At 33.8% G+C, this 23,804-nt stretch overlaps 1 protein-coding gene across 1 annotated transcript; it reads right to left on the bottom strand.

Annotated features, from left to right (window-relative positions):
• Positions 1-244: 244 nt before the first annotated feature.
• On the bottom strand, positions 245-23,005 carry LOC129807357 (amyloid protein-binding protein 2). Its single transcript, XM_055856575.1, has 5 exons — positions 22,761-23,005; positions 11,924-12,592; positions 6,499-7,282; positions 1,073-1,230; positions 245-1,004 (listed from the first exon to the last, which is right to left on the bottom strand). The coding sequence occupies exons 1-5, from the start codon at positions 22,905-22,907 to the stop codon at positions 891-893; spliced, it is 1,872 nt and encodes a 623-aa protein (XP_055712550.1). The 5' UTR covers positions 22,908-23,005; the 3' UTR covers positions 245-890.
• Positions 23,006-23,804: the final 799 nt, after the last annotated feature.

Genomic DNA, 23,804 nt, shown 5'->3' with positions numbered 1-23,804 from the left:
GAATTCCAATGGTTGAAAATTACTCCGTTGACAACTCATTAAAATTATTCATGACTCCATTCAAATCGGTTGCTAACTGTTTCCAATCAAGTGTGAATTAGTTTGTATAATTGAGAACACATTAACTCTTTGAGAACTGATTTGAATCGGCGCGAACTGATTTAAGTTTTAAAAACACATATCCTTGCGAACAGATTCAAAATAGTTGCTGACTTTCTGCGAATGACTGTTCATTTAAACAAACCAAGTGTTTTTTTTTCTCAACATTTTATTTATCTTTTAGCTCCAGCTACAACTTTTTTTCTTTTAATTCTCTCTTCATCTTTTTCAATGTCTGTCTACAGATTTGTTTTTTTTTTCAAATAGTTACCACAATGTTTTTTTTTCTTCAATATATTTTCACATTTTAGCGAATTTTGTAATGGCTATGCTTTACAAAAACATCTAAGAATATTACTCCTATACAAAGATGTTTTTTTTCTTTATTCGAAAAGAAGTATCAGAAGCTGAGTTTTACATCAAAATCACGACTAAATTTTCAAAAAATGGAAAATAATATTTCTTTTCTTCCTTCAATGATGTTCTCCTAAAAAAGAGGGTTTTTTCCTCATAAATTGTCTTACTTATTAGCAAAAAAATCACTATTTTTTTTTGAAGAGATAGTTGTTTTAATTACAAAAAAAACGTATTTTGCCTTAAATGAGAAAAAAATATATGATTCTTCTGTCACAAAAAAAATTGATTAATTAGTACATCTGCAATGATTTTTTTTGCACTATTTTTTTCTCTTTGTAAAAACAGAACAATAATCATTGAATTTTTATTCAACTGCAAAGAGGTTTTCTTTTTTTTTTAATCCTTTTTTATGCAACAATGCAGATTAAAGGGAATCACGTGGCTTTTGTCGCTATAACTTCATTGCTAGGTTCCGAACACATCTCGAAGAATTTTTTCGTCACCTCTTCCATTGTCGTGTCATCTCGCACTTCAACAAATACAGATTTCTGTGAATAAAATCAAGGATTAAATTTGGAATTTTATGTTAAACCTTATTTTTCTTGAGAAAACCTACACTCCCATCATCATTTTCCTGCCGCAGAATTCTCCAAGTGTCGAGGATTCTCGAGTATTCCAAGTACTTATCTGTGTTGGCTAGAGATTCATAAACATGACACAATCCACGGTAATCGTATTCCAGGCCAGAATACGAGTCCCCAAAGAGGCGCAGACCTATTTGGATGGAAAGGCCTTTAGCCCTATTGACATTCATAACACTTGTGTTATCTCTTAAATTTAATTAAATTGAATAAAATGTGGAGACTTTTTTCACTTTTAAATTATTTTAGACCACGCCCCTTTCAGTGTTATCTTTCTATCTTTCTAGAAATACCATTTGCCGTTTATTAAATTCTTGAATGAAGGAAATTGTGGCACTCTTGAGATAAGCTACATCCTCAAATTTCTCTTTGAGTTGAGTTTTAAAAATTGAGCTTATGAAAAAATAAGCCACGCCCCCCGTGTTGCGCTCACAGTGTATTAAAAAAGTCAAGTGATATTATTTCAAAAGTGCTCAAATTTAGTACTAAATTATTAAGTGTGAACACGCAGTCCAATTCTTTTTTTTTATTTAGAAATTAAAATGAAGAATAAATAAGATACAAATTTTTAGAAAGCAGGAATCATAATTGTTTATGCTACCATGAATGATTTTTTTAAGTGATTCTAAAAGATCTTTTTGTCAAAAAGTAGTAGTGCCATCTGAACTGACATGAGAGCGCCTCTTGTGGCAAATTTTCGAACCTACTAAGTTACGAAAACTTGCAGTGCATTCGAAAACCTCTCCATATTTCTTATAAACTGCTCCCTCTTTTATGAGTTAGTTATAGAGCCAGGAGAAGAAACTATCATGAGGAGGTTAATAATGCTCTAGACGCACATACAACTTAAGCTGAGAGACGACTTAACGCAATTATAATCCAAATAATGATCAGATATTCAAATCATTATTTTGAAAATAATTGCGTTATGCTCTCAATTCTTCCGGTGTTCGTCAGAAGGGTATTCCTCTTTCAAATTAAAAGAATCTGGTTTTTCTCTCTTTAGTAGACAAAGCGACAGTGAAAGATCAACACGGATAGTACCAAAAATTTTGAAAAATCAAATAAAATAGTTTAAATAAAACAGTGAGAATCCCCGGGAAAGAGTGAATGTGGCGATGCATAAAATTAGTCAGACGTTAGATGTTTTTCAAATACTTAAAAGTTTCTAAATTAACCCACTGAAGAAGACCCGTACCAAGGGTTGAAAGCTTTGGAGAAAAACCAGATTCTTTTAATTTGAAAGAGGAATACCTTTCTTACGAACACCGGAAGAATTGAGAGCATAAAGTTCTCCGTCAGACTCCTAAAGAAAGAAGATTATAATTGCGTTAAGCCGTTTCTTGGCTTAAGTCCTAAGCAATACGGGCTTCAGACCTAAGGCTTAACTTTTCTAAGGACTTAAGGACTTAAGCCATTATGGCATAACTTTTCTAATATCTTATCAAACAAGATTTTATTCGAAAATTTTGGTTTAGGATTGGATTATGTTACGTTCATTTTTGAAAATGAACGTGAACATGCTGCATATGCTGCATATTCCCTCAATCGATCAAAAATGTACTAGAGATCGCGCGCCAAACTTGATCTATTTATCACTCTATGGTGGGGGAATAATTGCCCTGATATCGGGTGATAAAAAGAGATTCTTTCTCTTGCTCTGCAGCCACTGTCCCAGCAACATCAAATGTAAATTGTTCCGCGTTTGTTTAGTCAAATTAAAATTGTCACTGTACAAGTGTGTTTAAGTTATTAAATTGTTGTTTTAGTCCAATACGAGTGTTTTCTTCCTGGTGCACGATCCTTGTAGGATCTGGCGCCCAACATAAAAATATTGAGAAGTATTTCTGCACCAGGTAAGTATTGTGAGGATCTTCCCTGGAGTTTCCATACTCAGGAAGAAAATCACCACATCGTGGGACAAGAAAAGTTACCCCCTGTGTATCTTGGTAACAATTATTAAAGGCAAATGACCTATTACATTTTAAAAAATCAATAAAATCGATTTCTGTTTAAGGTTTTGAGACCCTCGGGAACTGGGCTAAACCTCTAGTCCGAAGACGGTTTAAGACTAGCACATAAAGATCTATATTAATTGGAATTTAAGAAAAAGGCAGTGGATATTTCTGAATCCTTTTCAAAGCAAAATAATTTGTCCAAAAAGGATAATTAGTTCACAAAAATTACAATGAAAAAAAAACTTTTGCAAAATGTCTACAAAATGTTGGAGAAAGAAAAGTGAATTTTGATTTCATGAAATTTTCTTGATCTAAAAGGTATGCCAGAGTGATGAAAATCTGAATCGTTGAAAAAAATCAGCGTAATTTTTGAAATCCTGTTGCATAAAATACTCTTTTTAAATGAAGCAAAAGGCATGTAGGGGAGGTTGTGGAGCTTCGTACGGAAAATGATATCCAAGATTTAAAATTTTTTACTGAATGCCACGCAAACCAAATCAATTATACCACTATGTCAAAAAAAACTCTTGCTTATTAGTTTCATAATTCCGCCTCACAAAAATCCTTGGATTTTCCTCTGCAGGAAAATGAAAGTGTAGTGGCACTTTTAACGAAGCTGCCCTGGCTTGCTCAGCTTCGTACAATATTTTGCCCACCTATGTAGGCCTCATTTTCCCCGGAAGGAAACATTACACCGGACACCAAGGGGGGCATATTAGTCGAAAAATTGTGTACACCACTTCCAGCACTTCCTAAATTTGTATGGAAAACGTTAGAGACTTCCACACTTCCGGAAGTACCATAGGTGATTTTCAGCACTTCTTGCACTTCTAAGCACTTCCAAGCACTCCTGGCGTTTGAATTTAAAATAAACGACTAAAATCTAATTTGAATTTTCTTGAACAGTTGGATTATTATTTTTCATTCTTTTGGATATCGTAATTGCATTTTAATTCAACTGAAAATAAAATCTCTATTTTAAAAATTTCTATTGGAAGACTTATTTTCTATATTAATCTGGAAAACTTATTCACGCGGAATTACTCTGCAAACTTCAGTGTTATAATAAATTCATTTTTTTACGAAGAACTAATATGTAAAACAAAAAATAGAATTCAGAAGAAAATATGAATCAAGAAATTCGCATAGAAACAAACAGTGTATCATCACTCAACTATTTTTTTAATTAAACAAAATTTAAAAGTCTATTTTCTAATTCTCATTACTTTATTCAAAGCTAATTTTATCACTTTTTTAAAATTTCAAATTATTTTTTTTGCTACTTTGTTAGTTTTGATATTCCAGTGCAAGTCAAATGTTGTTAAAAAAAATCGCTAACAGTTTCATTTACAATATTCGTTTCTTTAATATACTATTATTGTTTCAAAATAAAATTAAATAAAATTCACAAACTAATTAGCAAAAATTTGTATAATTTTCTATTTTTATTATAATTTAATTTAACCCCAAAAAAGTTCGCAATAAAAAATATATTGTCGAATTAAAGCTCAAAAATATAAGAACCATTTATAATTATTGCAGATTCTGATTTACACTACTTTTGTCGTTGTGTCAAAAATATTATATAATATTAATTATTTATATATTTTTTTAAATATTCTAATGTCTCCATATTTTTCATTTTTTTTTATTCTTAATTTTTTTTCTGAAAGTTGTAGGATAAATTAATATCCTGTAATTAAGTTTTAGTCATTCCAGATAGTTTTCAGTAGCAAAACCATCTCATTGAATCGACTATACTTATTACACTCGAATACTTTTCAACTGAAAATCGTAATTTAAAATTTAAATTGTTGGAAGGCATTCAATTAAAATCCCTCCATTGCAACAGAGGACGTTAGTGAAACGATATTTGAATTTTTTAACGAGTTTAATGAGGAATTGACATTAATTGCGACAAAAAAAAACCGGCATAAATTTAGTCCTCCAGCATAAGCTTTAATTGCGCTACATGCTTACTAACACTTTTCCTACTGTAATTAAATAAAATGAGCAAAAATCATTTCATTTTTTTTGAAACTTCCACTTCCTCAGTACTTCCACCTCAGTGTACACCACATTCAAGGTAATATCTCCCCCTTGCCGAACACAAAAATTTGTGTGCATCATTGCTTAGATGGAAATTTCATCTACCTGTTTGTAGGAAGTATCTCGCATTAAAAAATCAATTTTATGATATTTTTCTAACACATGTTGTTACGGTTGCATTTATGGATTCAAAAAAAAAAAATTAAATTTCTTCTTCTATAATTTTATGGGATTGACTGGGAGAGTGGGAGAAGCAAGGAAATACTAGAGATATAGGGATAAGCCACCAATTTGAAATGTATTTTCTTCGAGATTTACGTGAAAAATAATAATATCTCAATTTTATTGTAAACTTATTCAATGGAATCTCTGGATGGATCAAATATCCACAGCGACGTGCACAGTGCGACCCAAAGGTATTCTCAAACTCGGTTTGACGAAGCTGTAAGATTCAATTTTCCTGAGCTGCAAAAGCGGTAATTTTTGTGAATTTTCTTCCACCCACAAAAACGACTCCCTTCGAGCAAAAGATTTTCACGGTAAATATTAATCTTGATAACTTGGAATTGGTGTTTTTTCGAACAGACACTTGAAGTGTAAAAAACGCATAAAATCTAATGGCCTCTACACATTGGGAGCAATTTTTGTAAAAAATTGTCTTTTTGAAGGAAATTCCCTGCAGCGTTGTAGGGGGAAACGTCAAATTTCTGTCAAAAACGCAATTTTTGACGAAAATTTCTCCCAATGTGTAGACACCTTAAGAATATGACCATGGATAAAATTCATTTAGTAATTTAGAAAAAAATCAACTTTCACGAAGCTGCAACCTGCAGCATTACGAAGCTGCAAAACCTTCCTCTACAATCTGAAAAAGGGCATTTTCACCGTTTGGCTTTGGAGGTTGGACATCAACGCTAAGACGGCGGTGGATGCAAATATTGCTTTCTGACAAATCATTGTTTTTTTACTTTTTTTCCTTTGCTTTCAAGAGCACTTGCTCAAAAAACATTTAATAATGAATTAAAATTAAAATTAAGAATATCGAAATATTATTATTCTCCCATTTTTTTCCGATCAATACAAATAATTAAAAAAATTGCAAAATTTCAATTAAAGCATTGAATTTAACATGTTCCTGTCACAAATTAATATATTTTAATAAATAAGTCGGGGGGAGGGGGCTTTTTAGAACTTGAATAAATCATTATTATCATCCATAAATTTATTTTAAAACTTAAAATACTAAAAAGAATATTTCAAGCTTTTTCAACTAATAAAAATAAAATATTTTGAATATTATTTAATTTTTCATTTCGAAATTTAAGTTAGCCTAATCAACAGAAATTTATGCAAGGGAAATAACTAGTAAGAAATTAGAAAAAAACGAAACTTACTTATTTCGATGCTTTTGAGATAGAGCGTCTCGGCTTCGTGATGCTTCTGCATGTGATAGTTGTAGAGGGATGCCAGATGCCCAATTGACAGTCCCACTTCGTAGTCATAGGCTCCCAGGAGGTCTGTCTTGATTTTAATAGCTCTCTGGTGCATCCTTTCCGCATCATCGAACTTATTCATACTCTGATACAGTCTCCCCAGATTCCCATAATGCTTCGCCGTTTGCACATTAATCTCCCCAAAGGCCTCCAGCGACAACTCCAGTGCTGACTTGTGCAGAATCTCCGATTGCTGCAGGAGATCCTGATGGTCAGTACTGGAGTGCATCATCATATTGTCCAGGGCAATTTCTTCGAGAATCAGCGCTTTCACCCGTTTTGCCGATGCCAACATGAGATTATTTGTCGGCACGAGCTTCTTCATGATGCCAATTGCACTCTCAACATGATTTCGTGCCGTTGTGAATTTCCCCGAGCTGTATTCACGCACATAGAGGGCATAGGCGAGATCTTCATGAGCCACAGCCACCAGGAGATTCATACTACCAAAGATTTCCGTTTTAATCTGCAGGGCTTCATTGTACACTTCCACGCTGGACGTAATGGCGTCCACATTGAGAAGGTAGAAGCCATAGTCTAGCAACGCATCGGCGTACTTCTGGTGATTGCTGCCGTAGATACTGCGTGTCTTCGTGACGGCCATCATGATCAGAAGATTGGCCTTCTTGAAGTGACGCTTCACTACGCACGATTTTGCCGCTTGCAGCAGCACATCAATCACCACCTTTCGCCCAAAGAATAATCAATAGTTAAGAACTGATATCCAAAAATCAGTTCCTAAATACCCTAAAGAGCCTACGGTAAACTAAACTTCTTCATTGCAGTTAGATTTTAGGTAAAAATTCAATTTCCGGTTCATTACCGATTCAATACCGGTACAAATCGGTTCGAGTTTATTGGAAAATCAAACACCTTTCTAACTAATCTAATTTTATTCGAATCGGTTGAGAAATACGTCCTCTAAAAGTATTTAACATTTGACCTTGAAAAATATCGGGTAATCAATGAAATATTTACCGAAAACTTAGAAAATCTCCGGAACTATCTCATAGATCAGTGTCAACCAAAGTCCCAAATGGATCGAAATCCCAAAGAGGACCTATACTGGATTTTGGGTTTTCGACCAGGACACCTTACAGATAGCTTAGAAAGAAAACTAAGGCCCTTCAGAGACATTAGGATTAGTCGAGAGACGGCTTAGCGTAATTATATTAGAAATAATGGTTAAACTACATTTCCATCATTTTCCACTAAGTCGTCTCTCGGCTTAAGTCGTAATGCCCAAGACACACTTACGACTAAAAGAAGGAAAAAGGGTGGCAATGTGTCTCAGGCTTTGCAAAGTACTCGAACTCGTGGCTTAGAGACTATACCTAAAAATAACTTTCCCATTATTTGCCGTTTACCGGTTCTCAACCAATTTAAACCGATTCAAAAATCACTCAAAACATCCCCGAAAATAGTTTTAACAGTAATAAAATTAGTTTTTGTACAAAATTTACTTAATGGTTCATTACCGGTTCACGACCGATCTGAACCGATTTATAGATCATTCAAAACATTGCCCAAAAAACACCTCAGGAGTAACACAATTGAAGTTCGGATAATAATTAGTTATCGGTGATAAACCGGTTCATTACTGGTTTATTACCGATTTACAACCGATTGGAATCGGTTCAGGTTTGTCAAGTATTCCAAGGATTTCTAGACCTTTCCAACAAGTCCAAATATGATACCATTCAGATGAGAAATACCCTCTCTAGAGCCTTTTTAACCTTTGACCGCTATTATGAATGATTTAAATTAAACGGATTTTCGTATAAGGACGAAATGTCCGTTTGGGTAATCTCCAAAACATATATAAAAATGAAAGAAAAATTCACGACGCCTCAGCAATGGCAAAATCTTTGTGGTCAGTAAAAAATAAAATATTGGTCAGTAAAAAATCAAATTCGGTCAGTAAAAAATAAAAAATGGTCAGTAAAAAAATTTAATATGGTCAGTAAAGAACTTTAAAAAAAATCAGTAAATATTTAAATTTGGTCGGTAAAAAGTCAAATTTGGTCAGTAAAAAATCAAATTTGGTCAGTAAAAAATTAAATATGGTCAGTAAAAAACTTTTTAAAAAATCGGAAAAAATTTAATTTAGTCAGTAAAAAATAAAATTTGATCGGTGAAAAGTCAAATTTGATCAATAAAAAATCAAATTTGGTCAGATATATATAAAATTTGGCCAGTAATAAATAAAATTTGGTCAGTATAAAATAAAAATTTAGTCAGTAACAAATCAAATTCGGTCGGAGAAAAGTCAAATTTGGTCGGTAAAAAGTCAAATTTGGTCAGTAAATTTTCTTTTAAATTAGTAAAATGTGAAATTTGATAAGTGGAAAATTAAATATGATAAGTGAATAATAATAGTCAATAAAAAAACTAAAAGGAAATCAATAAAAGTTAAAACTTTGCATATCCGGATAAAAAGTATTGCACATTTTGTTTTTTGTTTACCATTTCGTATTTCATATTTCGTTTTCCCTAAATTTTGTACAAAAATTAAACAGGTGCTACTGATAACTTTCCAAAGCACAGAAAATTTCCCTTAGCCTCAACAGGCGGTACAAATTACCTGCCAAAGCACAGAAAATTTCCCTTTGCCTTAACAGGCGATACAGATAACTTCTGGAAGCACAGAAAATATGATTTATTACTTCCCAGGTTCTTTATTTTTTACTGACCATTTTTTATATTTTACCGATCAAATTTCATTTTTTACTAATCAATTTCGACTTTTCACTGACCAAATTTGATTTTTTACTGATCAAATTTGACTTTTCTCTGACCAAATTTTATTTTTTACTCACCAAATTTAACTTTTTACCGACCAAGTTTGACTTTTCTCCGACCGAATTTGATTTTTTACTGACCAAATTTTATTTTACACTGACCAAATTTTATTTTTTTACTGACCAAATTTGATTTTTTAATGACCAAAACGCTGATAAAATTTGATTTTTTACTGACCAGATTCTTTTTTTTTTTACTGACCGTATTTGATTTTTTACTTACCAAATTTGACTTTACTGACCAAATTTAATTTTTTACCGATTTCTTAAAGCTTTTTACTGACCATATTTAATATTTTACTGATCATATTTTATTTTTAACTGACCAAATTTTATTTTTTACTGACCAAATTTTATTTTTTACTGACCAAAAAGTCGCAGCCCACAGCAATCCCAGAAAACATGGTTTTGGAAGGGTAGACGAGAGGGGAGGAAAAGAGGCGCATTTTGTGGCAAGGTCGACTTATGAGTAGTCCTCCGAAGCTTCCAAGTCGCTATCTCAAATCGTTTGGCCTTCAGAGCTGGCGACAGCCAACGGACGGACAGAATTCATATCAGAATTCGGTCGGTCAGAATTCTTTGATCGAAATAAATAAAATCGAATGAACATTTTGAAACCAAAATTCGGACCGAATGAGATCCAATCTGGGAAGTAAACCCGGGGCTTCTGCGTCACAAAATGATCCATTTTGAGTGTTTTAAAGTCAAAATTAAACATCTCCAGAAGGTTTATTTCTCAATTCATTTGGTCTAGATTAGATTTATCTGAAAGGTCTTGAAATTTCCGATCTGACTGCGTCGGTCTCAATCGGTAATAACTCATAAAATCGTCGGTAATTATATTGATGGGGATACTGGAATTCTTGAAGAAAAAGGATCTCTCAAGGAAAACTTATTGACTTTTCCCAAAGCTTTCAGCTCTAGCTGTGAGCTTTTAATTATTAGCCGAAAGCTTTGGGAAAAATCGATGTTTTCCTGGAGACATCCTTTTTCCCGACGAATTCCGGTAGTTGATTTATGATTTTAAAGCTTTCTTTTTGATTCCCTAAGTTCTATAATTCCCCATTTAAAACCTTAGAAAAAAATATCGAGATTTTTTTTAAGGTTTCCAAAAACTCTATATATCGAGATTTTAGATGTACTTGGTTATTCGGGATCTTGAGATATTTGAAGTTTCTTGATTGACGCGGCCCGGCATCTTCAAGGTCTCGGGGTTCTCAAAATACCAGGATTTTCGAGATTCCGGGATTTATAGGGTCCTTGAATATCCAAAGTCTTGAGATTTTCAAGATCCTGGGATATTCGATTCCACGGGATTTTCGGTGTTTCGAGATTTTAGTAGTCCAAAGATATTTACGGCACCGGGATTAATATGATCCTGGGATTTACGGGGTTCTCCAGGACATTCCAATTCTTAAAATTGAACTTTTGAGGTTCTGGGTTATTCTGGATTCTGAGATATTCGAAATCCTGGGATATTCATGGTCCTGGAATTTTCCAGGTCATGCGATTTTCAAGATTTCGGAATATTTGAAATCCTAGAGGATCCTTGAATTTCGAGGTTTTGGGATAATCGGAATCCTGGGATATTCGAAATTACAGCATTTTCGAGTTTATGGAATTTTCAAGATCCCGGGACATTCGGGGTTGCGAGAATTAATGAGTCCCTGGATTAATGTAGCCGTGAAATTTTCAAGGCCTTGGGAAAAATTATAATTTCTGGAGACTTTAATCCATTTCTCAGCTTAGATCGATGCTATCTAGAAATCTCTCACACTGAGAAAAAAACGGGGGTGCGATTAACTTATTTTCCTCATAAATCTAACACTTTAGGTGTAAAAATATTATCAACATTTTTTAATGTTAATTTTACACCTTTTAAGGGTAAAATTAACATGAAAAAGGGTAACTTTAACCCCCAATACACTTAAAAAGCATAATATTTACACCGATTTCGGATCAATACTGCAGGGTAAAATTAACATTTCCGGAATGTTATTTTTGCTTTTTCGGATTTTTCTCAGTGTATGTTATCCTGATAAATTATAAAGTATACATGATTTTGCCTTATGTTTGCAGAAATGGTTAAAAAGAGACGTAACAATTGTAAAAGACAGTTTAGAAATTAAAAGATCTCTAATATTTATAAATTATTTCTCGAATATTAAAATCCGAAATTCTATTTGGTTTCCGCATTATCCGCTTTTCTTCACATTTTACCGGTCTAGCGGTCAAAGGGTAATAGATTTCAACGTTCGGTTTTCAGTGTATTCTGTAAATGGCTAAGCCTAGCAATAATTTAATAAATTTCGAATATGATTCATGCCAAAATAATTGATATATTGGGGAAATAATATCCGAGACAACGGAAAAACAGAATTTTGACCGGAAAAGCCGCAACTCGGTATTTATCACCGTTTTCTTCCAATTTTACGGATTCGGATAAACACTTCTGAGAAAGTTTGAGCCCAATTGGAGGATGTAAAACATTTTTCTAACTACAAAAGAATTTTTTTGTCACATACCTTGTCCGGAATATTCTCCTGAGCCACATTAGTCAGAGCCCGTATACTCCACGTATAGCTCTGATCGTATTCACTTCGGGCAAAGAACAACACTGAAATCTGCAGATAGACATTGGCCAGGAGACTTTTCGGGATGCTATCTATGCCCACCCTGTCAATCAGTCCCACGATGGCCTTGTACGTGATATCAGCATCCCGGAATAGACAGAAATTTGCCTGAGCATAGAGCAATCTCTGCAGACAATCCAATTCTGTCAGCAGATGCTCCGTGGATGTCTCATTCCTAGGAATATTTCTCACCACCCTCAAAACACATGACATAACCTCAATACATTCTGACAGCCATCCAGCCTCCGACAGAAAAGTCCCCAGGCGCAGCCCTAGATCAACATCCTGCCGTCGAGCCTTGCTCAGACTGTCTGCATCTTCCTCTTCGGGATCTGTGCAACTTTTGCTACCACTGCCCTGCTTGTACCATCTCCTGTACTCAATATAGTCAACATAGCGTTTGGTCAGGCACGACATGATGGGTAAATTGTTCTTTACGAGACTGGCAAAGCACTTCAGCAGCTTCTGTCTAGCTGAACCGAAGCGCAGAAGTTTGGCAAATACCATCAAGTCGGACAATTCCTCCAGCAATGTCTCGCACAGATCAGCCTTCTGGGAGATCTGGAAGAGGCATCACAAGGGATTTAGGGATTGTCACTGTTCCCCAAAACTGATGAATGGGATCATCAGCGTCTTTGGCATTCATTACGAGAAGTTGAAAAGTATTTAAATATTTCATGATTTCATGATGATATTTCATGATGGGAAAGCGCGTTACCTTCGGACGATTTATGATTCGCACAAATAATTTTTTCTCAATGTGTTATAAATGAACTTGGTCTATAATAATATTATATTTTAATAGCCACAATGAGAGAAAAATTAGGTGTAAAAATATATTAACATTTTTTAATGTTAATTTTACACCTTTCCAAGGGTAAAATTAACATGAAAAAGGGTAACTTTAATCCCTAATACACTTAAAAAGTATAATATTTACGCCTATTTCGGATAAATACTGCAGGGTAAATTAAACATTTCCGGAATGTTCATTTAACTTATTCGGATTCTCTCAGTGTAGTCCAATGCCTCAAATTTTCAGAATTTGAGAATTTATTTTAACCCTTTATTTCAGAATTTATTTTAACCCTTTAAGGACGATTGGGTCACTGGTGACCCAAAAATGAAACTTTCCTACGAACTTCTAAAGTTGTATTTTTCTCTAAAAAAATATAAAAAATATATTTTTTCTGACCCTGAATTTTTGACCTTCTCATTCTTAAAGGGTTAAGGATCTCAACTTATTCCAAAAACCTCTCCTGTGGGTATGCAATTTTTCTGTGTCACTGAAGTGAATTCGCAGCCTTTTTTTCAGTCCCGAAAATTTCTTTGAAAGCGGAACTCCCTGTAAGCCTCACCCGTGAAAGAATTAGTCACGCCCTTTAAGGCCCAATATTTTATAATTTCAATTTTTAATGTTAATAGTTTTTAGGGCTTTGTAAACATTTATTATGGTTTTATTTTCTAAAAGACGATATATATGTTGTTATTCAGTTTTTAAATTCCGAAAAATATCACCTCACCATGAACAATAAAGGCACGCCTCAATAAGACTTAATCTTACCATACACAAATTTAAATTGAAAAATTTGAAATTCTTTTTGAAAAATAAAAAAAGGGACATTATTACTTCTTGATAATTCTGCAAGGTGGCCGAGTCGGGCATATGGGGCAAAATGTCATCTAAATTATCGAAAGATTTGGGCGTCAAAGTCATTATAAATTCCAAAAAAAGCGCTCAATTATAAAGAATCAGGATAAAATAAGAGGAACTATAGCGAATTCGAGCAAATTTACTTCAAAATCAAACGTGAAAATAGTCAAAAAAATTTTTTCTCCCGATTGAAAAAGAGTCGATTGAGCGAGAGTCTACTGTACACTTTTTCGAATTTTGAAGTTCTCAAGTGTCAGAATGTGTTCGTTTTCACTTTGTTGTGAGGAAAACATAAAACAACGACGCTTATTATTCGCACCGTCATTAATGGCCTTTCTAAAACTTTATTAGAAAAGTATTTCAATAAAAACCATCCAATTATATGGGAACTAAAGATAAAATGCCCGAGATCTACAAGGTGGCGTGATCGCCATCTTGATTTGACGTTTCTGTCCGCCATTTTGAATAATTGTCAAAACTAAAAACTCTTTAAAATTTTGAGTCTCTGTATCTAGGTAATTGCTTGATCTAGACCGGAATTTAGATACATTCTGAAAAGGTCTTGATATTAACTACAACACTAAAATTTCAACTCAATCGGACGAATGTGGACGAACACAGGCAAGTGATCCATTAAATTTTGAAAAGCAATAAAATTGATTACAATTTTGAATTTCGAGATCAATGGGAACTAGGCTAAACTTTAGATCTGAAGCCGACTTTAAAGTCCTAGTTATACGGGATTCCGGGATTACGCACTTTTTCGTGACCGAAAAAACACGTTAGTAAAGGAAAATTTTCTGTGTTGTGGGAAATTTAAAGACAGGCACTTTGTGAGCGCCAGTGAATACTATGCCCATCTCATAGTTTCCTACAAAAGAAAATTATTTTATTAAGGTTCTCCATAAAAAAAAACGCTGTCAAATGTCGAGATAAAGTTTTTTACTGATATTCCACGAAAACTAGGCGATTTTAAGCTGCAGTGGAGAGATATTTGACCCATTAGCTCCGTTCAGTAATAACATTTCGAAGAGACAAAGGCACTCGAAAGCCAAGCTAAACCTATTCGAATATCTATGGGAAGCCTAAAATGCAAGTTCATATACCCGCCGCTTTACCGCTAATTATTCTGCCATTTCGAATTTCGATATACTTGACACTTCAATCGTCAACTGTCAACAACAGTGTGCAAACTTTTGCTGCAAAAAGTGATTTTTTGTGTAGTTTTGTGGAAATTCAAAATGGTAGAACGTTTGAACTGCACTTTCATTCAAAGAACTGTTCTTTTTATGAACTTGCTCATTTTTGTGTAAGTCGTCGGTTTAAACTTTCGAACTTCCAACGTGTTTTTAGGTAAGTTCTTTCTGATTTACCTTCGAATCGGTAAAGGAAAAACCTCAAGCGGAGAGAGCTCTCAAATCGGGAAGGTTCTTACTGAACGAGAGGATTAGGGATTTTAACTTATCGGGAATTTCGACGAGATCCTCGATCTATTCGGGATTTTGGCCTAACCGGAACTTTGGGTTTCTTAGGACTTCGACTCATTTAGGATTTTGGCCATAAACATCGAAATTGCTGTCCACTCAAGATATTTTTGATTATAGCTCAAGTCAGGGAACATCGAAGGAGGAGTGCGACTCTCCATTGGAAAGGTCTTAACCTCAGCTGCAACATACTAAAATTTAAAGAAAAAGCATCGTCTAGTTTTTGAAGTATTCGACATCGAATTTTCAAAAATCGATTTTTCTAACAATCGGACCTTCGACTAAATCGGATAAAGTTGAAGTGTCAAAAGTGTAACAGTATTCCACGAGGGCTTTCCAGAACACCAAAATCTTTCAAAATCTGACAATTAAAACCGGAGATATTGTCATTTTAAAATTCAGTCTTTGACCCCTTATAGCCCGGACCAGAGGGGTCGGTGGGGCTTATTTTTTTTCACTCGAAAGGTCTTAGGCCCAGCTATAATATACTAAAATTTGAGACCAATCCATGCCATAGGAGGTGAGTTATTGAGAAAACAAAATTTGAGGGTGTTTCAAAATGGCGGAAGGATGGGTGGTAGGTGGAGGTAACCTCACTTGCTTCTAGCTATCCATTACCATTTAAATTATGACGGATACTGCTTGTCGATATATATTTCCGTTCTTTCTCCAGAAATGGGCTTACAAAAAATGGACAGAACGTCCACGAAAAAAAAAGTTTTAGCCACATGACATTCGTGATCTGTGAATGTCAAAACGTGTAAATCGAAAATGTAGGCGCGGTCTGACGAGGTCGACGAGGTCGAATTTCACCTGTGACCACAAAAGCTGAGATTGTAAAGAATCTCAGCTAAAAAAGAATATGGTAAAAATATGGAGTGTTCGAGTTCGAAGCCAGAGTGTGTGCGAAGCCTGAAAGTCTTCCCTTATTTTTTTTCTTCTATTTTATTCACCTCTTGCCCAAAAAATCATTCTGATGAGAATGAGTTTAAGCAATTTACCATGGATTACCATATTTTATACACCAATTATGGCATTTTTTTCAATAATGAACACCCAATACTCGTAAGGATGTTTATTTCTCTGTCACTTTGAGACTTCTCTAATTGATCTTAATGGACAAGAAAAACAGTTGCAAGTCAGAGATATTGGCTAGTCACTTGTTTTCTCGTGCATTTTCCATTCCACCTTCTTTACTTTGTGTAATTGTTATCAAATAGTCTGGTGAGATTGTGGAATGTTTGCGCGAAAGGGAAACATCGAGGTCAGACTTCTCTGGAATTGGCGGAGAGTGGGCAAGAAATATATGGTTTTATTTTCAAATGGATAGAAGAATTAATTAATTTCCGTGTCAGAAGAGATGTTTAAACTCTTTCAATGCCATTTCATTTGCGCCGAGAAATGTTGTATAAAATTCTTTTTCTTTTGGGATGAGATTCTGAAAAATTGGCTGATATCCACATCCAAAATAAAAAAGGATTTGTGGAATAATCTTCTTTCATGAAAAAATATTCAAAAATAATTCAATTAGTGAGCTATTTAAATAACTGTCTAATTTGGTTTGAGAAGGGTAATTTTATAGAATGACCTTTCGGCACATTCTCTTTTTATTTCAAATTTAAATCAAAAATCCCATACCTATTGATTTTCTAGAAAGTCAAGGGAAATGTTCTGTTCAATTTTCTGCTTGGCATTCGTCCATGAAAATTACCCAAAAATATACAAGATTGCCAAATAAAAGCTTTTCTATATTTTTATAATACTAAAGGGAGAATAGACGAACTTCCCCAATTTTGGGATAAAAGATCCCACTTACTCAAAGTTTTAACAAAGTTTTATTATTCTACGTCAAAATAAAATTAATTGTCTTATTTTGTAGTTGTAAGACCCATTTAAACGTGGGACAGGGAGTTCCACTTTTAAAGAAAAAATATCGGGAACGAAAAAAAACCCCGAAATCACTCCAGTGACACAGAAATATTTCATACCCACAGGAGAGGTTTTTGGAATAAGTTACAGAACGCCGTGATGTATGCAAAATTTTTCCAATTATTTCCAATTGTATTTCCAATTTGATGTGTAAAAAAATGTTGTATACATTTAGGGGCATTTTTTTTATAAATAAGCTCCGGATAGTAGGCAATTCATATCAAATTCTTTCAATCTGTTTTCACTCAAGCCGGAACTTTCTTATTTCGATTTAAAATCTCCTTTTTCTCATTTGAGCTTTCCCCTAATTCATGTTTTTTTGATTCTTTTTGGCGCATAAAATCTTTTCTGAAGAACTTATTTTCGAAATGCTTTCAAAATGAAGCGTGTTTCTTAAGAAAATAATTTCAAAATATTTGATATTACAGTCAGTAATGGCTCAATACGCTCAATATATAATTTAATTATAAAATATATAAAAATTTTTATTGCTATTTGTGGCTGTTTTTACTGATATTTTTCTGAGATGATCAAAATGAGTATAATCTCACAAGTAATATTTAATTATAGAAATTTTATTGTATTGATCTTGAAAAGCTCGTAGTTTTAGCGATGACGATAACTATTTCCCGAATTGTTTTAGTGTCCTGTCTCATTTTATTTACGTTTCAAAATTATAATTTTTTTTTAACTAAATCGTAATTGCATTTGATTTAAATTAATTTATTTTATGACATTAGATTCATATGAATTTATTCAGAGACATCCATCAATCCTGATAGGTGTCTCTGATTTTAATGGGCCATTTCCATTGAGAAATTTCTCAACAAATTTATTGAAAAAATTTCTACTCTATATAGAAAAACGGTCAATAGGTATGTGTCATAGATAGGTATTTATGTTTGGACGAATTGTTCGCCTGGACCACATCTAAAACATATCGAAAAATAAAAGAAATCGTAGGAGCCATTTTCGAAATATACCAAAAAGCATTATTGTGGAGGGAATAGAGGAAAGTGGGGGAAAAAGGAAAAAAAACCTCTGGACCTGGAGATATTGTTTTTTAATGGGGGTTATCGAAATCCGGAAGTTGATATCCTTTACCGTTTAAGCTGCAGGACGGTGACAAATTGAAAAAAAGTAGTCGATTATAATTGTTCTCTCTTTGAGTTCGAGCAGTAAAAAGAGTGCATTTACGAGAAAAAGTTCAATTTGGCTGAACTTTTTCTCATAAAAGCTTAAAAATAAAAATTATGAACAGTTTTGACAGCGTGGATAGCGCCATCGATCGAGTTTTCTTCTGACACTTCCTTGTCAGAGTTGTTAACTGAGAAAACTCAGCCAACTAAGCTTGGACACTCAATGGGTCAAGTGGTAGAGCACTCGGTCTATGATGCAAGTGTCCCGGGTTCGAATCCCCTTTAGGCCACCAGGAATTTTTCTGGTGTTAAAGGTGTTCGAATTGCATCCAGTGAGCTTCACTGCACTTGATTCCACGGGCATGGGACTGACAACCTCATCCCGTACAAGAAAAAATAATAATACATGTCTAGAAATCCCCTTGCGGGAAGGCCTTGTTCCTTCATGGAATGTTGTGCCAGCCTTATTATTATTATTATTAAAAATAAAAATTGGGAACAGTTTTGACAGCGCGGATAGCGCCATCGATCGAGTTTTCTTCTAACACTTCCTTGTCAGAGTTGTTAGCTGAGAAAACTCCAAAAAACTTATCATTTCATTTCACAGTGAAGGTACATTTAGATGAAATTCAAGTAATTCTGATTTTTTGGAGCTGAGAAATATTGCGTACAGTAGATACAGCAAGTAAAAAGTAGCGTTAAAATGCGTTGAAAGAAGTATCCTTGTGTTTTAAAGTGTTAATAGTTACAATTTCTTCGCGTTATCTCTTTCATTGCTTCAATTTGCGTACAAAACGTTTAAAGATATCCTTTAGCAATGATTTCACGAAGGTTTCGATTGTCTCAGTTGATTCTTAATTCTTACCAAGAAACTTAATCAAGAGACCCAAAAGTGAATGAGATATTTGAATTCAGGCTCTTTTGCGAACTTTTATGAATTGAGAATTACAAAAAATCTGAATATTTTTCTCAATGGAAATGTTCCATGTTGGTAATTAAATTAATTTTAAAAAGAATAGGCTGTCACATAGGATTTTAAATAATTTTGAATTTCATTGGAAAGGTCTATTAGAATTGGGAAGGGTTATTTGGAATAGAAATAGGCATTCGCCATTTTGAGTCAAATATTGCATTAGACAAAACGTAAATATTGTAATAAATAAAAGTAATTATTTTTAAATAAGCTAATCATATTGCAATTTATTAGGATTTAAAGGAAAAGGATTAGGTCAAGGACATAGGTATTTGTGTAGGAGAAGCAGATAGACTTTGAAATATAAGTTTTCTTTAATTTTGGGGTATTCTCGGATAGAACTGACGCCTTTTTAATTTTTTATTATAGCCAAAATTTATTCCGCTGTAGAAATTCTGTTGTTGGGAAAATAAAATTGCTTAGAAAAAATACAACAGTCCATAAAGTTTTAAAAGTTTAAAGGTTCTCGCGAGACAGGCAAATTTAAGAAAACTTAGATAGTAATATTCTCAATTAAAGTCGTTATTGTAACGTTTGATACATTTCAGCTTGAAATTTGACTTAAAAATTATGGACTTTTATCAAAAAATACAAATTGAACCTTAAAAAGGAATATTTTAAGACAAAACTTTAAATTTTAAATTAAATCGAACTTTGAAACTTGATGTATATTCTCAGATTAAGGCGGTATTTAGATTAGAGGTTTAGATCAGTTCCTAAAGATCTCAAAACCCTGAATTACAAGCGATTTTATTTGTTTTTCAGAATCTAATAAGATAATTTGCAATTAATAATCCCATCCTAATACGGGCTTCAGACTTATGACTTAGCCATATGACTTAACTGGCCTAATATTTTGGCAAAATTAAGATTTTTTGGAAAAATTTAATTGGGGATTGGATTATAAAGGACAAATGACCTAATTGATTCTGAAAAAGCAGTAAAATTGGTTGCTTGTGACCTTCGGGAAGTGGGCTACTCAGTCTGACGTTTAAAACCCGTAAGATCATTCTATAAAGCGTTAAAGATCTTTAAGTTTGTAGTTTTCTCGGAATTGGTCCATCTAAATCCAAAAATCAAACATTTCCTGTTATCTGTTAAGTTAAAGTAATCATTAACCCTTTAAAGACGAGAAGGTCAAAAATCGAGGGTCAGAAAAAATAATTTTTTCTAACATTTTAGGGCAAAATACAGCTTTGAATGTCGTAGGAAAAATTTCATTTTTGGGTCGATTAAGGGGGGGATTAAGGGGTCCTTAAAGGGTTAAACGAAAGATTTTATGTTCACTTGATCAAAATGTATTCTACGTTCTACAAGACGAAACGTATAGTGTAAAACACGTCAAAAGTGGTATTTTTGTGTAGGAAATTTTCTTAAAAATTCAAATTTCATTTTTTTGAAAAAATACTTCGTTCAAAGACTAGTTTAATTCATCAATTAACATGAAATATTTGGTTTTTTGTTTCCAGATGAACCAATTTCGAGAAATCTTATTCACAGAAAGGTATGCTTTTTTTTCTTTAAAAATCTCTCCAAAAATCAAGTCCCACAGGATAAATTTTTAAATGAAAATTTCTTTAAATATAGTTTGAATGCTGTACTTTTATATGCGTAAGAGCTTCAATTAATTACGTTTTTTATTATGTCGAAAAGAAATTCGAACAAAATCTGCTGTTTTTTGTCAATTTTGGCCCACGTAACCCCTTAAATGTGTATCGAAGAATTAGATTAGAATATATTTTACTTTTAAAATTTGTATTTTTGAATTATTTTTCGTTTTACCTCATTCACTTACATTCAAGTGAAGTGGGACAGAAATCGACTTATCAAAATAGAGCAATCAAAAATTTTGATGAATGCCCTATCCTTAACTACTGATGCCCTACCTTAAATTCAACTCTAGCTACGGCCCTGGATAAAAGTCATCATTCACTATAATCTAACAGATACAGATTTATCGATACTATCGATTCCATAGTATCGAAAAGTGATTATTCCACCCTTGATTAAGAGTAGCCTTTGTAATGCTAAATTTTTTTTAGTGATCTTTAATTAATACAAAATGTCAATAGAACACTAAATACATACTTATTTTGTTACTAGTATTCTTTCCGAGTTAGGATTTTTTGTGAGACAAAAATTTTCATTTCAACAAGAAAAACAAATTTTGAAAACTAACACTGACAGTCTCTTTCTTCGCATGAGAGCGCTGTTTTCTCCCACGAGAGGCGCTGCCAACTGTTCTCAATTTTTAATTAACAATTTCCACATTGAAATATTAAATTTAAACTATTCCTAGAAATTTTCAAATAAATATCCCTCATCTGGATAGACGATTAATGCTTGAGCAGTCATTTTAAATGACTTTATACCATCTCTGTGATTCCTTTGGCTTTAATAGAAGGATCTGGTGGAGGATCATTTTAAATTCTTTTAAACTATTCAAAGAACAGAGTTCAAACCTTGTTTTTACGCATAATTTCACCTTAGCCATTGTCCAAATCTCTCGTAATCTTGTCTTATCAGTCTTAGAGATTAGCGTGAATTTTTAAATCAGGTTAATACGAAGTGCTAAGTTATCTTTCTGGATTGAAATATGTCCTAAAACCTAAAGTTATGGAATAAAATCATTTTTAGGAGAAGTTCAACACCCCAATTGGCCTTATTCAATAGCATTTCTCAATTATCTTCTCTTTCTTTTGCCTATATTTTCCCCATAGATTCCAATTAGTTCTGGATGGTCGTGGGGAGAGAGAGGAAAAAAGGAAAAAGTTTCAATCAACAATGGAGAAAAGTCCGTGGAAAAAGACCACAGAAAGTGCCCCTCAAAATGAAACAGAAAGTTGACGATAAATTGTGGTTTCACTTTCTAATATTGTGGCTATTTCTCTCTGCATCTCCCTCTCAATGTCTTTCCAGGCTTCTTTTGAGTTGATCTCTGGCCTATCCAGCGTCCGGAAGGCTGAATGGACTCAATGGGGACAGTCTTGGTCAAACAGGAGAGTTTTTGGGGGGTTGGAGAGTTAATGGTCATGGAGGTTTTTGGTACTGGAGGACAGAGGGAGCAGGGCTCAGGGAGATGGAAAGTTACTGGGAGAATTATTTTGTTTTGAGGGCGCTATTCTTTGGGATAGACTTTCCCACGGATTTTCTGCGTCTCGACGTCACTCCCGATGGTCAAAATTATTGTTATTTGCGTCTGTAGTTGTGTCATTGAGAGACGTCGTCGATATTTTTATCACACAAACATCACGAGAGTGAAAAAACGCAAGAAAAACATAAATTTTTGCAAAAAAGATGCGCTACCCATCGAGAAATTCCCAACAAATCCCCCACATAAATCATCCTCAGGCTCTTCACGGAAATTTCCCCCAGAATTTTTTTGGAAAATCAAGTGATTTTCCTGGATTTCACCCAGCCAAAAGAGATCAAAGAAAAATTTTCTCCTCTCAGCTGACGACTCAAAATCTCCATTGTTATGAGTTGGAATGGATGATTTTTTTGTGGTGGAAAAAAAAGTTAAATGGATTTTTTTTGCAATGTTACTCACGGCATAGTAGATTTCGGCCAGGATGACCGGAGGCAGCAGTCGAAGGGCATTTATTTTCTGCAGAGACACAACACTTTTGCTCAAATTTGATACATATTTTCCTAAACACAATTCATAGAGCGAACTCGGATTCTTTGCACTGTCCATTTTCTGCAACAAAAAAATACAACTGACAGCCAGATGACGGCGCGCTCGCTGTCACTCTGCCATCTTGACTCAGCGAAATCGCTCAGATTCAAATTGAGCGCAACCGTTGGAAAATGGTGCACAAAGAAAAATTTGTGCTAATTTTACAAAATAAAATCATTTTATTTACACCAAAAATTTGTGCACTAAGATTTATCGGGGGAATTAATAAATTAATTCACTATTTCTCTCAACTAGCTGTGGAAACACAATTAACATAAAACTTTCACGTTTTTGCATAAAAATTTAATAAGAACAATTTTATAAAGTGAAAGAATTAACATTTGGTGATTTAACTTTGCCTTTCTAAATTCTTCCAAGCCCAAGCATTGTCTCATCAAAAGGTAAGGGTCTTGACATACTTGAGGATTAGCCGAGAGACGGCTTAACGGAATATATTCAAAATAATTGTTAAACCACATTTCTATCATTTTCCACTAAGCCGTCTCTCGGCATAAGTCCTAAGTGGTCAAGGACCTAACTAATAAAGAAAAAACTAGCAAGTGATTTCCGTGCTCGTTTCTATTGCAATTTTAGCATGTTTCTGTGATATTCTTTGTATTTTATTGTTTCTCGAAACCGCCTAGAAACGTTTGATGTTTTTCTCGGAAGGAAAAGGAAATATTTCTTTTGGATACGTTTCCTCATTCCTAGAAACATTTCCATGCTTCTTGAATGCATTTCTTCTTTCCTAGAAGCATATTTTGCATATTTTGAAAACGTTTTGGCGATCTTAGAAACATTAACGACTTTTCAGGACCTTTTCCGTGTTCCTAGAAATATTTTCGCGTTTCTTCATTCTTAGAAACACTTCCATGTTTCTTGAATGCCTTCCTTATTTCTTTGAAACATTTCCAT

The sequence above is a fragment of the Phlebotomus papatasi genome, chromosome 3, assembly GCF_024763615.1.
Source record: "Phlebotomus papatasi isolate M1 chromosome 3, Ppap_2.1, whole genome shotgun sequence".
Taxonomy (NCBI): Eukaryota; Metazoa; Arthropoda; class Insecta; order Diptera; family Psychodidae; genus Phlebotomus; species Phlebotomus papatasi.
The sequence above is the reverse complement of the archived record's forward strand: the minus strand, read 5'-3'. Positions and strand labels throughout refer to the sequence as shown.